The following is a 15326-nucleotide window of genomic DNA, read 5'->3' on the forward strand; positions in this document are numbered from 1 at the left end:
TTTTCTTGTAACTGTTGCGAAAATTTAATGTTTGTGTAACAATAAACTAATGTTAAAGCCTCATTTAACGTAAAAAGTAGAGTAAAGCGAACAAACTGATTTTGCGTTGCAATTAGCAAAAAAGGATCGACAATAGCGTAAAATGGTTACGTGTACCTCGTCTTACGTAATACCAACAATATTAAAACAGTTTTTTTAACGATACTTGTTTTACTGAATTTTCTAATTACTGTAACAAATGAAGTTTTCACAGTGTGGGCTGCAATCACAGAGATCTGTTTTTGAGAAGAACACCATTGGATAATGCGTAACGCAACGTTCGGGTATGCAATTGGAAAATCTATTTATCGAGAAAGAAAAATGGCACAGGTGGATGCAGATATTTTGAATAGCATTTAAGTACTGCCAAACACACCGTAATATTCTAGAATAAGGTAAACAACAGCAACGTAAACGGTAAATTCTGTAGCAGATTCAACGGATATAAAATGTGTAGAGGTATTAGTTAAGAAAACGAATATTCTGATTAAATTTTTCTTCGAATGTACTCTCATTGTCAGAATTAAGGGTGGAGGTTACAGCTGTAAAATCGCACTTATTTTTAGGAATTTTTTTTTTAAGAAAATGAAAGCACTTTGAGCAATTTCACTTCCAGGGCTTTATTATTTATAGTTTCACGAACGTTTTAAAAATTTTTCATTGTAATTAACAAAAAAATGGCTGCATGGCGCATATAAGTAACGAACGACTCAGAACTCGGGTGCTTTTGCGATGGTGCATCTCTTGACATCACTGTCCGACTTGTAACATAATAATATAGAACAATTTTTTTTTAAATTAATAATACATTTTCGGGTTCGAGCTTGTGGCCAAAATCTACGAAAGTAAAATTTAAATATATACAATTATAAGCAAAAATATTTATTTTTCGGCCAAAAAATTGTTAAAAATATTTGTATAAACAAATTTTGGGATTGAAATTTGAAAATCTAGCCACGAACACGAATCGATAGAAAATTTCAAGTCAATCGGATGAAAATTGACCGATTAATCTGCGCCACTGGATTGAAAACGTGGTCGTTCGCCACTTATATGCGCCATACCGCGATTTTGTTATCAATTTCAAATAAAAAATTTTAAATTGGTTTTGTTGTGCTTTAAAATGAACTACAAATAATAAAGCCCTCAAACTCAGATCGCTTCAAGTGTTTTCATTTCCTTTAGGTTCTTTTTTCTTTTGGACTTTTCCGTTTCTGATGCAATTGATTTTTCCCTATTCATTCAAGTTATTTTCACGTTGTTTCATTCAATTTATAATAGTTCATGTTTACCGAAAATCGAGTGGAAAACAAGATTCGAAGGTTTTTTTTACCTTGCAAAATACGCGAGTGTTTTGGATCGTTTTTCAGTATCTCTTTTTCTTGCCGGTATCCCCGATGATTTTTGATGTTTTACTTATTACCCGAATTGAAAAAAGTGAAAGCAAAGGTTCGAGATAGATGTTGATATTTTTCTACTTCCAGAAGTCCTGTTCGAACAAATAGATAAGAGATAAAGAAATGAGTACCAGTCACGAGGTTGGAATGCTGCAACTCAAATTAAAATGATGCATGTGAAATGAGGTGTAGAAGAACCGTAAATTAATGTAAGAGTGTATTGTTTATCTAGCTGAGTGTTTTCCACATTCCACTTCTCCTGGTGTTTGTTCTCTGATTCAAGCCCATCTTTTATTTATCGCCGACGTCCCTACCATCTCAAGTTTTTAGGCAGAAAGTGCCCAATTCGAGACCAAAATTCTAGTCTCATAATTCCTCGGCCCTATACCTACGTGGCGCTTAGTAGTTTCACCGACTTTGCTTATTCATTTTACCTGAACACGCGGATCAGATAAGAAACGTCATGTGAGAGTCGTATATAATGCAAAATTGCGATTGTTGGAATCCACAGTAGCAACCGAAGCTTGACGACGGAACGATGCGATTTTTGTACCTCGTGTTTTTGGGGCTGCCGTTCGCCATGGCAGCACGAACAGATTACGAGCCCTGCAAGGCTTGCAGTAAGATTTTCCTGGTTTCGTATTCCTTTCAACATGTCGTGAGATTCGATATCAGTAATCACCGTTTGAGTTTCATTTTACAGTTTACCAAGCTACAACGGCTAAGTTATCAGGCATCAGCGTGCGGTTATATACAGGGTACGTGAATCTCTGATATAGCTTATCTTGTCTTGAAGGTACTTCTAATGGTCTCTATCGTCGGTTACAGGGTACAGAAAATTTAACGACATGTTTATGTTCGCGATCATCACTGGCATTCCAGTTTGTGGGCTGAATAAATAATTCGTGAAACTTGTTTGTTGCATGGGTTTTTAACGATATTCGTTCTGGACGATCATCAGCAATGACCTCGATACGTACACAGAGGTGGTGGTCGGAGATGCCGTGAACCTGCTAGACAAAATGGACTTGAACAAACCGAGTGTCGTGTACATTTTCGGTATGCTTGGAACTCCAAATTGGAAAAGCAGCCAAGTCATCATCGAGGGTACGACTGCAATTTCATCGTGTCCGAATACAAGAATTGTTCGGTGGTTCGGCCTTCCAAAAATATTCACAATTTAAAGCTGTGCTTCGTATTTCAAATACCCTAATATCAGTTTCGGATTACCAGAATAGCTCGAACGAATACTGAATATTTTTCAGCATATATCAAACGTCAGGATCACAACGTTGTGGTGCTCAACTGGAAGGAAATCGCTGGCAATGAGTACATTTATATTGCTCGGAGCGTTTCTGGTGTCGGATACACCCTGGCCAAAGTTCTCGATGAGTGGGTGGCAGCTGGTTTGAACTCGTCCTCTATCCACCTTGTGGGCCATTCGATGGGAGGCCAAATCGCTGGATACGCTGGGCGTTACGTGAATTTCACTCTGCCTCGAATCGTAGGTGAGACGAAAGTTGACGAAGGCTGGGTTTCGTGTATTTATCTTCTATTCGGATCTATGAGTATGAACCTGTTGTTATTAATGCTCCATCTGTTTTTGGCGCATTGCCGAGTCAAACAATTTCCTCGTCTTCACGTCATTTCGGGTTTTTCGATGCATCATTGCACGTACCAAGCCAAGGAAAATTTCTTCATTATTTTAGACCATGATCACAATGAGGTATTCAAATTCTGTTGCGCTAGCCTTGGATCCTGCGGGACCCATGTTTTACGCCGTCTTGGAGTGTTTGAACAGAGGCGATGCTGCATTCGTCCAAGTGATCCACACGGATGACGGACACTTTGGACTGCGCCACGAAGTTGGGCACGTGGAATTTTATCCCAACAGTGGTATCCACCTGCAGCCAGGATGTTTGACAGGAAGTATGTGAACATGTTAGACTCTCCTCTTCGTCGAGATTCCATCTATATTGCAACATTTCTCTGTGATGTGATTTTTTTTCTAGACGGTTGCAGCCACCTTAGAGCCTGTTACTACTATGCCGAATCATTGCGAAATGAGGACGCATTCATTGGCCGTGCCTGCGATGACAGTTCGAGTTTCAAGATAGGTTCATGCAACTCGAATGGTTTATCGGTAATGGGCTTCGCCACACCGTCCACCACGTAAGTCAGACTTGCGTGATCGTACAATTAACAAAAACGTAAAGAAATAAGGGTTCTAAAACTGCAACAGACGCTGATAAGATGAAATTTATTTATATAATGAAATTTATATAATCACCGAATTTCCACCGTAAAAATCTTTCTTCCAATAACGTCACTGAAATCACGTTGTCCCACTACTAATTGTCACATTAAAGTCAATATATTAACCCTATTGAAGAGCAACGTATATAATCCATAAATAAATGTCCCACAATTTGTGTTCGACAAATGCCCACTTCAGCTCGTCAGTTTCTATGAAAAAAAATTCGATCCTTACAATTTTTGGAGTTTACAGTCAGTGAAATCGTGAATCAGCGTCAAACGTATTTACTGTTGCTATTCAACATCTAACTGACAATGGAACGATTTCTTGGGAATTTATTTGCGAATAATATAAGCTATATGCTGCGTATGAAAATCGGAGATATAGTGTCAATTTTTCGATGACGAAATATTAGAATGACGTGATTTTTTAAATATATTCAATATATTTAGATGCATAGAGTCGCAATTCGGTATTTTGAAACTTTTTTCTGTGCTATGTAGACCACAGTTTTTATTTGGTTGCAACTAAGTTAGCTTTAGTAAAAAATTTCAAATCTATGTTTTATAGAAGTTTTTGTTGCGACACTTTTATAGCCCGACTTCAGGTCCCATGAATTTTCAAATGTCGTTTCTCTTCTTCTAGAAGGGGCAAGTATTACCTTGAGACGGCTGCAGCTTCGCCTTACGGTCTAGGAATGAAAGGCACGATATACGACGATTCGACGAATGTGATAATTTCAACTTTTGAAAATTTTCTGAGCACAGCGCTGGCTTCATGGTAATCGAGAAAATGTCCCTCGAACTTAGCAATCGTATAATGTAATTTGAACAATTGCAAGAATATTAAATCAAATATAAACGATTTGCCTAATATTTTATGCAACTTAGTATGATAACTACCTTTATTTTTCAACACCTTTGAGAACGAAAAAAAGGAGAAATCACGATGCAATGATAATCAAACTGCAGCTCAATTTTAATTTTCCCGTCTAGCCTGGGATTTTTTCCAGTTAGATGAAGAATTGAGCTGTGATTCGATGACCAATAATTAAGCAAAAATTAGCTGATCAACGATTATTGGTTGGATATGGGGATAAAAAAATTTCTATCGAATACGACATTTTTTTTTTCAAAGTTACAATCCGGTTCATCAATAAATTTGGTTCCAAATATTACGAATAAGGTGATTCGTATAATATCAGAAACTTTCCTGACAATTTCTATTCACGAAAACACGTCATCGCATCATTTCAGGTTTTGTTCATGACATCATCGCGAATAGCAAAAAGAGGTGTAACAATTTGACTTTACTGGTTAACTGCATTGTTGCGGGTTGATACGCATCGGGTGGGTGTTGACGGTATTTTTTTTCCAAATATCTGGTTTAATATCGATTGTCAGTTTACAAAATTTATACTCACGGAAATTTTTTAATATAATATGCCTACACAGTACAGATACAAGATTATGGTACCGAAAGCAAAGGATTGATGGATTTATAAGACGAGTAATTAATTATCGAATGCGTAATACTTTTCACACGATATTGCATTATCGGTGTTTCGGCGAAATTGTGGGTGACGCAGCCTAAACTGATACTAAAATTCTATCAGAAAAAGCCAACTGTTCTCTACATCCACGGATTAAACGGGACTCTTAAGTGAAAAAAGCTTCTGCGTGGTTCAATGGTTAGAATGAAATTTTTCTCGGTGAGGTTCTGAATCAATAAATTCACAGGCAGTCTTTTTAGTAGCAATCCAAAGTCAATCAGGACGGAAAAACATCGGCCACAGCACACAAGAATATAAAAAAGTATAAGAAAAAAAATTACAAGCGCTTGTTCAAAACAGCAATTTATCAAATTGCGAGAATAATGCAGCTTGACACGATTCAATGGCGCGGATGATCGCCGGCAGATTTTGCCAACGCATCTACAGCCGATGTGGCGGTATACAAATTTTTAAATCACCGGCATGAATGATACAGCAGGTTAAACAAGGCAGAAGAAAAAATCGTTACACACGTGGACACTCCGAAAATAGAGTTTAGCTGCAAAGAAACAGAGAGAACTAAAACGCCGAACTGAATAATGATGATGATGATACAGGTGTGAAAATTTGCGATTCTGATGAAAATATGTACATGTAATTGTATAAATGCAATCGATTTGGTGAAATTGTTCCAGTCGAATGATAATAGCAGGAAGGATTGATATTCAAAAAAATCAAGCAACCGACGAACACTTGGACTCTGATTTTCAACACCGTAACGATCGATCGAATTTCCTGACGCAATTATGATGCGATTCGCGACTTGTCTTCTACTTTTCGGCCTGATGCTGATTGGTTTCGCCAATTCAACTTACACACCTTGTGACTTGAGCAGTAAGCAAGTTGTTCTTGAAATCGACATTTTTCGACTTCGACCGAATGCTGTTGGAAAGTTTCAGCAGATATTTGTAGCACCTTGGGAATCCAATAAACTGATATTACGGAAACTTGTCGCTTATACAATTTCTCACGCCATGGTCACAGTTATAACTGTCTCCTGTTAGAGTGAATAACAGAGCCGCACACCTTACAAGGCGCGCGAATAAAGTGGTAAGGTCAATCGGCACTTTATAATCAACATTCGGTACCCAGAATATATACTTTGTCGAATTAATTGATCTGTCCTCGACTACGATAAAACAATTCTACGATCAGCTCTCTTGTATGTAAACTTACATGACTTAGAAATTGCTGCCGAAGGAAATATCAATAAAACCTCGACCTGATATATAATATGTATAAAAGTTGAAATCGGTTATTCTGTGTAGTATTGTAAAAGGATTTCAGCTAAAATAGATTGAACCGAGACTTTCGATCAGACCACTTATCATCTGGCTGGAAATTTGTATGAAATCGTACAATTTACGTGTTCGAGCAATTCTAAAACATTAAATCTGGACGTTCATCGCTACTCGGTTCCTTAATCGTGGGGTAATATCAGAATAGCAACAAGGTTTATAACTGATGATAATTTGCGAAAAAAGACAACAAATAAAACTAAAAAAATTGTCGATGTTTTTCATATTGAAATACATGCATCTGTGTGTGCATAGAAACGATTGCTGTGGTTAGACTTCGAGAAAAAGTCATGTTTCGAAATCGAAACGACCATGCGTAAAGATAATAGCCGAGCACGAATACGAATTGAAAAGACTATATAATGATCGTGACCCATTATACAATTTTCACGTGACGTGTCGATTACGTGATAGACGTGTGATTGCGCAATTGTACATTGAGATAAAGTGACATTTTCTCAACAATCCTGTTCATTCGTATAATTTTTACACACGAAGACGCTTCCTGCTATTGGTAAAAAAAAAACGTAAATAAAATGTCGAATTGATTTAAAAAGTCCAACTCAACATTTTGTTAAACCTACAGATCTTGAATTCACACAACCGAGTATCCATTTCGCTGCTGCATATTTAACTGATTCAACAACTCTTTTCTCTCAGTGTATGCGATGCGCAAATATGCGAAATATTATATAAACATCTGTTCCACAGTTGCTGGAAGAAAGGTTCTCATTTCTCCCAAAACATCGAGTCACGATGAAGACGAAAGCGATGATATTGCATCACGTTGTAAGTAAAAATTTTCGATTTTCATCGAAATTGAGATTGACGAAATTCGTTTCAGCATACGCGGAAAGGGGTGACCACAATGTGCTGGCAGTGGATTACGGAGACATTGCCGCAATGTCTTGGGCTTTTGCTTTCCGAAGCTTCGAAGGCATCCTCTACCAGCTAATCAGGACCCTGAACCAACTGGTGGACGGCGGACTGAACCCGACGACTCTGCACATCGTCGGTCACTCTTACGGAGCTCAGATAGCTGGAAACATCGGAAGGAACGTGAATTTCGTAGTGCCGAAAATTGTAGGCAAGGAAACGGCGAGAATTGTTGTAATTAAATAGCGAAAACCATCTCGCCTCCCCTAAAACGTCGTGTAAAAAAACATCGAAATTCTTTTAGCTCTGGACGCTGCCTATCCCAGGTTTCCGGAGACCGAAGTTCACAGTCTTCGAAAGACCGACGCCGAGTTCGTCCTCGTGATTTACACCGAGGCTGGTATATTTGGTATTACCTACCCCGCTGGACACGTTGACTTCTTTCCAAATCGCGGAGAGAGCCCTCAGCCAGGATGCGAACTTACCGAAGGTGGAGCCACGGCACGAATCACCGAAAGTAAGAAAGTATTCCGAGTGACGCTCTTGTTGCGGAATTTACCACGTAGTTGAAAATACGATGGTGCAAAAATCGTTGATCCGAAAAACTGAACTTGGTTAAAACAAAGAGAAAGAAACACAGCCACCGGATTAGTTCGTTTCTACAGTAAGATGCAGCAGCGTTGAAAGTGGTGAGAAAGATCACTGCAATCGCTTGTCCCATCTTTTGTATTTTCATTCGCAGTAGTCTGCAGCCACCAAAGATCATGTTCTTTCTACGGCGAGTCGTTGCGCAACACGGATGCGTTTTACGGACGGGGTTGCGATTCGTACGAAGAATTTGAGGCAGGTTTATGCAGCTCTAACGCGACAGTGGTGATGGGGTACGAGACACCAACCACGGCGTGAGTTCAGCAAACTTAACACTTGCCGGGGAAAGGTTGAGGAAGTCCTTGATTAAATACCGTTTCATCTTTCAGGCGTGGAACATTCACTCTTCAAACCAACAGTGCATCGCCGTACGGTCGTGGAATCAGCGGTGCCACTTATGAGGCGTAAGATTATTTGATAAGACCGGGGATCACGATTGGAGACGACACCTTCCACCGGTCTAAAATAGTCGCAGAGTTACCTCGACATCCTGGTTTATCGGTATCGCAATAGAGCAGTTTGATTTTAAGAAATGAACCCACCACACCTGCAATCTTGATTTAAGGATCCCTTTGACCAGCAATGATTCGTTACTGACTCGATTGAGAAGAATGGATCGAATGATGAAGTGGGATGCCTAAATATGTTCATACTTTTCAACTTTTATTGACTGCTGTCGGAAGGTTTTAATTGATATTTGACGCGCCTTGATAATTCAATAAATTGATGTCGCACAATTTCGTCACATTTTATACTTTGCTACCAAAATTATACCCGTTATTCCTGTTTTCAGCATGGATCATAGAGGAGCGCCACGCTTACGGAGCGTAAACAAAGCTGTTAATTCGATTGGTGCTTTCCGACTAATATTCAGTATACACAATCTATTTTTCGTGTTCAATTAACTGAAAAGTTTTAAAACGCAACGAACTAATTCCGGAAAAAGCTTTTCATACTTAACTAGTTACTATTTAGACGTCGGTGAGGCGATTGATTGAACGATTTGATCAGTTACTGCATTGTGCTACTTTTTACATCACAGAATTTGGTAATCAATATTTCACGAAGTCATTATTAACTGGGTGTAAGCTGCCAGCGAGATTCCATTTGAAGAAGACAAATATGCTCTAAATTTATGAATTCGATAAAACGTACAAATAAGAACGAAGGTACACAAATCTGGTTGTTTGCGATATTGTACCGAACTTTTTTCCGTTTGGATAAAAAGAGAAACAATTTCCAACAAACTCACTGACTCCATATTAATCGAAGGTTCATGAATTTGCGGCACTAAGAATAAATAATTTCTTTATTAGATATTTGAAATATTAAACCTTGTTTTATGAAAGAATTTGGAAAACAACTGCAGAAATTTATTTTGGAAGAAAGTGTGGGTTAGAAATATGCACCTGTGTATAAGTTGGTTTAAATCAATACTTCGGTTCTTCTACATTGTGTTTAAACATTGTTAATGGAGAACTCTTGTGTCACAATCATGTGATGTGTAATGTACATATTCAATTCCGCCATTTGTATATACGCGATTGGGTGACCCAAATTTCGATTTAGCTGCAATTTGTGAGACATAAAAATTGGCATGCGCGGAAATTCAGCTCAACCGAGATTTCACGGTTATACCATTTCGAAAATTCGTGGTCCTTACGGTAGCTCTATCGACAACTGGATTTCGTAAAGTCTATCGGTCTATAAAATAGTCGCATGGTTACCTCGTCGTCCTGACTCGATTAGGATGAAGAGATCGAAAGATGATGTCACGTGCCTGGATATATCGATACTTTTCAACTTCCGCCGACTGTTGCCGGGAGGCTTCAACAGATATTTGTAGCGCCTTGAGAATTCAATAAACTGATATTGCAAAAGCTTGTCGCCTATCATGTTTCTCATTCCACAGTTACAAGTGACTTTTGATTTATAATGTAAATTATAAGAAAGTTACGGGCTTCCGGTACGTGAACAAAGCTGCTTATTCAAACGATACTTTCCGGCCAACATTCAGTATGCAAAATCTATTCTGTATTCGACTAAACGTTCATTCTCAAACCGAAGTACGTCATTAACTTTTTCCATGCCCATCGAGTCTCCACTCATAAGAATTTGAATTCCTGTTAAAAAATAGATTATGAAGAATCGTGACCTTATCCGTAAAATTTGTACTCGATAATTCTGAGTATGTAAGAATGTGAAAAGGCTTCACCTGACCTTAGACGGAACTAAGAACCTATTCCAATTACACTTAAAGAAGTTAACCACGTTCTAAATTCATGCAGGATTCAACCATAAATTTAACTCAAATTTTCAACGTCCTTAAATGTGATTGGCCGGAATATTGTACCGATTTCTCTTCGGTTAGTATGATAAAAATAGTAATATAACTTTCAACAGCATGATCGGATCTTTGGGGAAAAATAAGCACAGGCCGCAAATGCATTATGTACAAGTTAATTTCGATCAACCCTTTGACTACTCTCAAGTGTGATCGATCCCGTGTCACGCCACCAACAATGTATACACATTCGATGAAAAATATTGCCAAATAAAGTTACGCGTAGATGAAACAGATGGACGATATCCAGTGAGGCGGATGATCGTTATCCTATCTTTCAATGACATTTGCAAGTAAACGCAGCCGTGTATTTGACAGCTGGGAACACAACCGGGACGTGAATAGTGAAATGAAAAAGAGAGTAAGAAAAATTTACCGCGTTTACCTGACATTAGTAGAATTCGGACAAAGACGATTGTGATGAAGATAATTCGGTATACATGACACATTTACAAGCAAGCTGTGACGACTAGTCGAGAAACGGTAATTATAAGAAAGAAATATCTACTCGCGTCATTTTTTCTGATAAGGCAAACTGACTTAAATTTAGTTAATTATAAGAAGGGGTGGAAAAATGGATATCGAGAGGCGACGATTGATGAAATTTTTATGACGTAATAATGATGCATTCAAATATATAGGGAATCCCACGCAAAATCACCCAGCTTTTGATTTCACGCTTATTATTTTAGATGATCGAACTCACGTGAAAAACACATGAGATGTTTTGAAAAAAATTGAAACCATTGTTTTGTAACGAATTATTTGATTTATCTCAAAAAGTATCCAGCCAATTTGACCGGGAACCAACTTCCATGAAGATTCTGCGAGGTCTTTTCTACGAAATGATAGTAGAAACAGGAATGATATTCCAAATAAAACCTTAAAATATTCGCGTTTTTCATGGTAGATTAAACGGTAAAATTTTTACGAAAGCGGACCCGTTTCAGATGCATTGAATAGTTCATTTCGAAAAACAGTTTTTAGGGCGACGTTGATCGTATGACGAATGAAGATAGAATCGAAAATAGGCAGGATCACAGGTTGGGAGATCTGGCATAGAATGATTGGTATGTTGCGTGAGTTATGCGCTGATCGAAGAACGAGGCTGGAGGATTGGATATGTATCGACACTTTTCAACTCCGATTGCTGTCGGAAAGTATCAAATGTCATTTATAGCGGCTTGAGAATCCAATAAACTGATATTGCACAATCTTATCACCTGTCCTAAGTCTCACATAACAGCTTTACACGTATCTGTTGTTTCCGAGGGGAAATGAAAAGTTCAGCGTTTTGAGTTTATTCTGTGTTCAATCAATTTCAGTCCAATTGCAAAGCGCGGACGATTGAAGCACGTAATTAGAATTTTTCTGCATCTACTTTTATCCGTTCACTACTTATAAGAATAAAAGGCGTCTGATGAAAAAAATATCACGGAGAATCTGTATCTGATGTATAATATGCAACAAAAAAATCGAATTTTTCATCTAAATAAAAGAAAAGGAGCAATTTTTCTGTAAAACTGCAATTGGAATATGGAATTGATTTTTGAAATTTTTTACGCAGTCGAATTTTTTTTATTCTTGATCAATTAGAACATGACAAAAGAGAGTTTCTTTTCACCAGGGGTGACTTTACATGACCTGATATGAACAATTGGACATATATACCCTGATATTGATATACACTTCTGTATTAGAAAATATTTCACCGTAATATACAAAATCATATGCGGACATATCCGGCTGTATGTATTAAGACTTGATTTTTTACGTTAAGTAAAAAACAATACAAATAAATAATCCTACTGTATATTAAGATGAGTGTTTTAATGGTTCTCAAAATGAAAGTCGAACACACGACTCGTAATTCAATCAAACGTCTCCTTGCGTTTATATTTGAAAAACTCGTGTAGATAATAATAAGTAATAAGTAAATGAAAAGAAATGAAAGAACTCTATCGATTGGGTGAAATTATATAATAACATGTCTGATCTAATTCGAAAAAGACTGGAGGATGGAGGCATTGGTATATATAAAGGCAAAACTCGATAAAAGAATATTCATTGTGAGGATACGCTAATACACGAGATCTTACCCTCCGTATAGAGAATTACTTAGTTGTTTTTGAAGTTCGATCGCAAACACGTCAGGAAATCTTTTGAATAACGACCATGCGATTCGCGGCTGTTTTATGGCTTTGGCTTTAGTTCGCCATCGCAGCCCGTGAGTTAATAACGTTTCTATACATATCTCTGCATTCTGTTTTGCAAAAGCAATTGAATCGCTAAGTTGGTCTCTTTGCGATCAGTAAAAAATGAAAAATTCAAATCGCTCATTCTGTGCAGCTGTTACTGTAAATTCAATTTGTTAATTGTCAACCTCGTTTTGCAGCATACGAAGCCTCGGATGAAGATTTAGACAGGATCCGATTGCGATTTTATACTAAGTATCAGTGTTTCCGTCAAGTACGTCATCGATACTGATTGAGAGGGTCGTCAACAGACCAGAAAACCGAGAGGTACTATACTCGTAGACTTTGAATTAATTTTTTCTCCAACTATTTATCGCAGTAAAACAGCCGATGACTACAAATCCGTGATGGTCGTCGATGTTTTGGATCTGAAGGACTATTTTACGGTCGACAAGAAGCTGGTTGTATACATTTTTGTCTGCTTGGGATATACCTAAATCTAGCGAGTGCCGACGCCGTTGTGAACGGTAGGGATCAATAGCAACCTCTGAATCAACCTGCATATTCAAAATTCTTTCACGCTTTTTTCAGCATATCTCCAGCGAGAAGATCGCGATGACCGAAATGTAATAATGTCGGACCGGAGTAACATCTCTAAGATAGATTACATACATATATGCCAGTAACAGTGTAACTGGTGTTGGAAAGTTCATGGCTGCCACCCGAATAAGCTGATGGACGCACGTTTGGTGCACGCGTCGAAGATACACTTGATCGGACATTCACTCGGAGATCAAATCGGCGGGGTTACTGGAAGGAACGTGAATTTCACGATCCCCAGAATAACAGACGATGAGAATTGCGTTTTCACGAATTTCACAGCTCTACCGTGATGGAGTATAACGTCCATAATCTCGTTCCAGACTTGGACCCTGCCGGCCCGGGATTCACGTTGACTGATAATCACCTGAACTCAGCCGACGCCGGATTCGTGGACGTGATCCATTCGAATAAAGGTGTTCTAGGTATTCTATACAGTACAGGAGATGCCAACTTTTACGCGAACGGAGGAGGCAGCCCTCAGCCAGGCTGCGTAACGGCGGGTTAGTCCAAGTAATGCGTTTGATTTGTACCGGAAACTCTTTCTTCAAGTTTGGATTATTTTCGTTTAAAACTCAGTGGGTTGCAACACCGAAGCATCTACGTATTCGTATTTTTTCTTCTTTCGACAAATATATGCAGCCACTTCAGGTCTGTCTTCACTACTACGTGGAATCGGTCCGTCACGAAACTGCATTCATTGGAATCAGCTGTGATTCGGACTTCAACTTCATGGACGGTTAATGTGCCTCTGGGAAAACGGCATTAATGGGATACGGGACAAGCGGCAACGCGTGAGTTTACGACACTTTGAACCGTGCCAGAGAAGCAGTTAGTCTGGGAATGATTGCTACCCTCGGATTAAATACCGTACCATCACTTTTCAGAAGTGGAAACTACTACCTTCAAACTGGGGCTTCGACACCTTACAGCGAAGGATTAAGTGGCACCAGGTACCAAGCGGCTGTATAGTCTTTGTGATCCGGGATTCCTTCCACACCGATCGGATGAGACTGTGGTCGGATCGATTTCTGACGGGTACTCGGAAGTTCGAAGGCAGACATTGCGCACAACGAATAATTGAGCAACGGCACCAAGGTCCAATAAGGTCGGCGCTCACAATTTAGGTTGATACCTTTGTATCAATCGGTCCAAAACAGTTGCAGAATTTCCTTGTCATCCTGATTGTAACTTATCTATGTCATAATAGGGCACTAATATAATTTTTTCGATAGATATAAGTTAGAATAGGTCATCTCATATTACAGTAATTTTAAACCTGCTGTATTTTCGCGAATTGTTGTTTAATCTAAAAAATAAAAATATGCTCTATTTATTGTTGGTTTCTTTGTTCGATACGCAACATGCGGTGTGTGAAATCGATTCCGTATTCAATCAGTTGGTCACTTTTAAACCCTGAACAAACAAAGAGTGTGATTAGCTTTTTTCTATAATTGTCAAGTGTCTATTTATGAAATTTAAAAATTTCCGGTAAAGAATAGATCACGAAGAATCTTTACTTTATCCGTGAAATTTATTATCGGTAATTCTGAGTAACGATGTGAAAAGATTTCAGCTGACTTTAGAAGAAACTAAGAATTTCAAAAGACTTGTCATCGTCTCAATGACAATTTTTCAGGGAAATTCAAGGAAATCATCAATTGGCTTGGCAAATAATTTCAATATGCTCGTTTCCAGAGCAGAATGAATCAAACACCAAAGGCGGATTTCCAGAGAGTTATATTTTCATTCACCAGCGTCATCCGAAAGTGCAACCAAAAGAACATCTGGCTAAAGATTTTCTATGCTTGCTCCAAGGGGCATGTTTATTTTTTCTTTTCCGTTCTTTTGAAAATAAACTTTCTCGTTGATTGAACTTGTGTTATATGACATTGCTCAATAGTGACCTTGTTGCCCTTGATGCGAGAGTGGTTCCAGAATGATTTTATGCTGATGAATACGATACTACGAATGTTTTTACAAGATAGGCCGTAGTTCATTAAACAATCGCCATTTTCATATTACACTGTAGAAAGCAGTATTTATGAAAAAAATTTGATGTCATTCTTGAACATGAAAAGTTCGTTGAAAAATATCGTCAAGTAGTTGATTTTAGTATC

At 38.2% G+C, this 15326-nt stretch overlaps 3 protein-coding genes across 4 annotated transcripts in view; 2 read left to right on the forward strand and 1 right to left on the reverse strand.

The window, feature by feature from the left end:
* Nucleotides 1-15326, reverse strand: part of LOC107217611 (RYamide receptor) — a 97502-nt gene that overhangs the window by 44570 nt on the left and 37606 nt on the right. The window lies entirely within an intron of this gene.
* On the forward strand, nt 1959-4568 carry LOC107221571 (pancreatic triacylglycerol lipase). The gene is made up of 7 exons (XM_015660609.2): nt 1959-2056; nt 2140-2194; nt 2398-2543; nt 2702-2944; nt 3186-3365; nt 3449-3608; nt 4339-4568. Exons 1-7 carry the CDS (start codon nt 1975-1977, stop codon nt 4475-4477), a joined length of 1005 nt encoding a protein of 334 aa, XP_015516095.2. The 5' UTR covers nt 1959-1974; the 3' UTR covers nt 4478-4568.
* Nucleotides 7198-8781, forward strand: LOC124294158 (pancreatic triacylglycerol lipase-like). Of its 2 annotated transcripts, none has more exons than XM_046738331.1 (5): nt 7198-7332; nt 7388-7630; nt 7724-7936; nt 8162-8321; nt 8397-8781. In XM_046738331.1, exons 1-5 carry the CDS (start codon nt 7212-7214, stop codon nt 8473-8475), a joined length of 816 nt encoding a protein of 271 aa, XP_046594287.1. In that variant the 5' UTR covers nt 7198-7211; the 3' UTR covers nt 8476-8781. The 2 variants fall into 2 exon arrangements, with proteins under 2 accessions (XP_046594287.1, XP_046594288.1); XM_046738332.1 differs by having other exon boundaries at nt 7247-7336.

Source organism: Neodiprion lecontei, chromosome 4 (assembly GCF_021901455.1).
Source record: "Neodiprion lecontei isolate iyNeoLeco1 chromosome 4, iyNeoLeco1.1, whole genome shotgun sequence".
In the NCBI taxonomy this organism is placed as follows: Eukaryota; Metazoa; Arthropoda; class Insecta; order Hymenoptera; family Diprionidae; genus Neodiprion; species Neodiprion lecontei.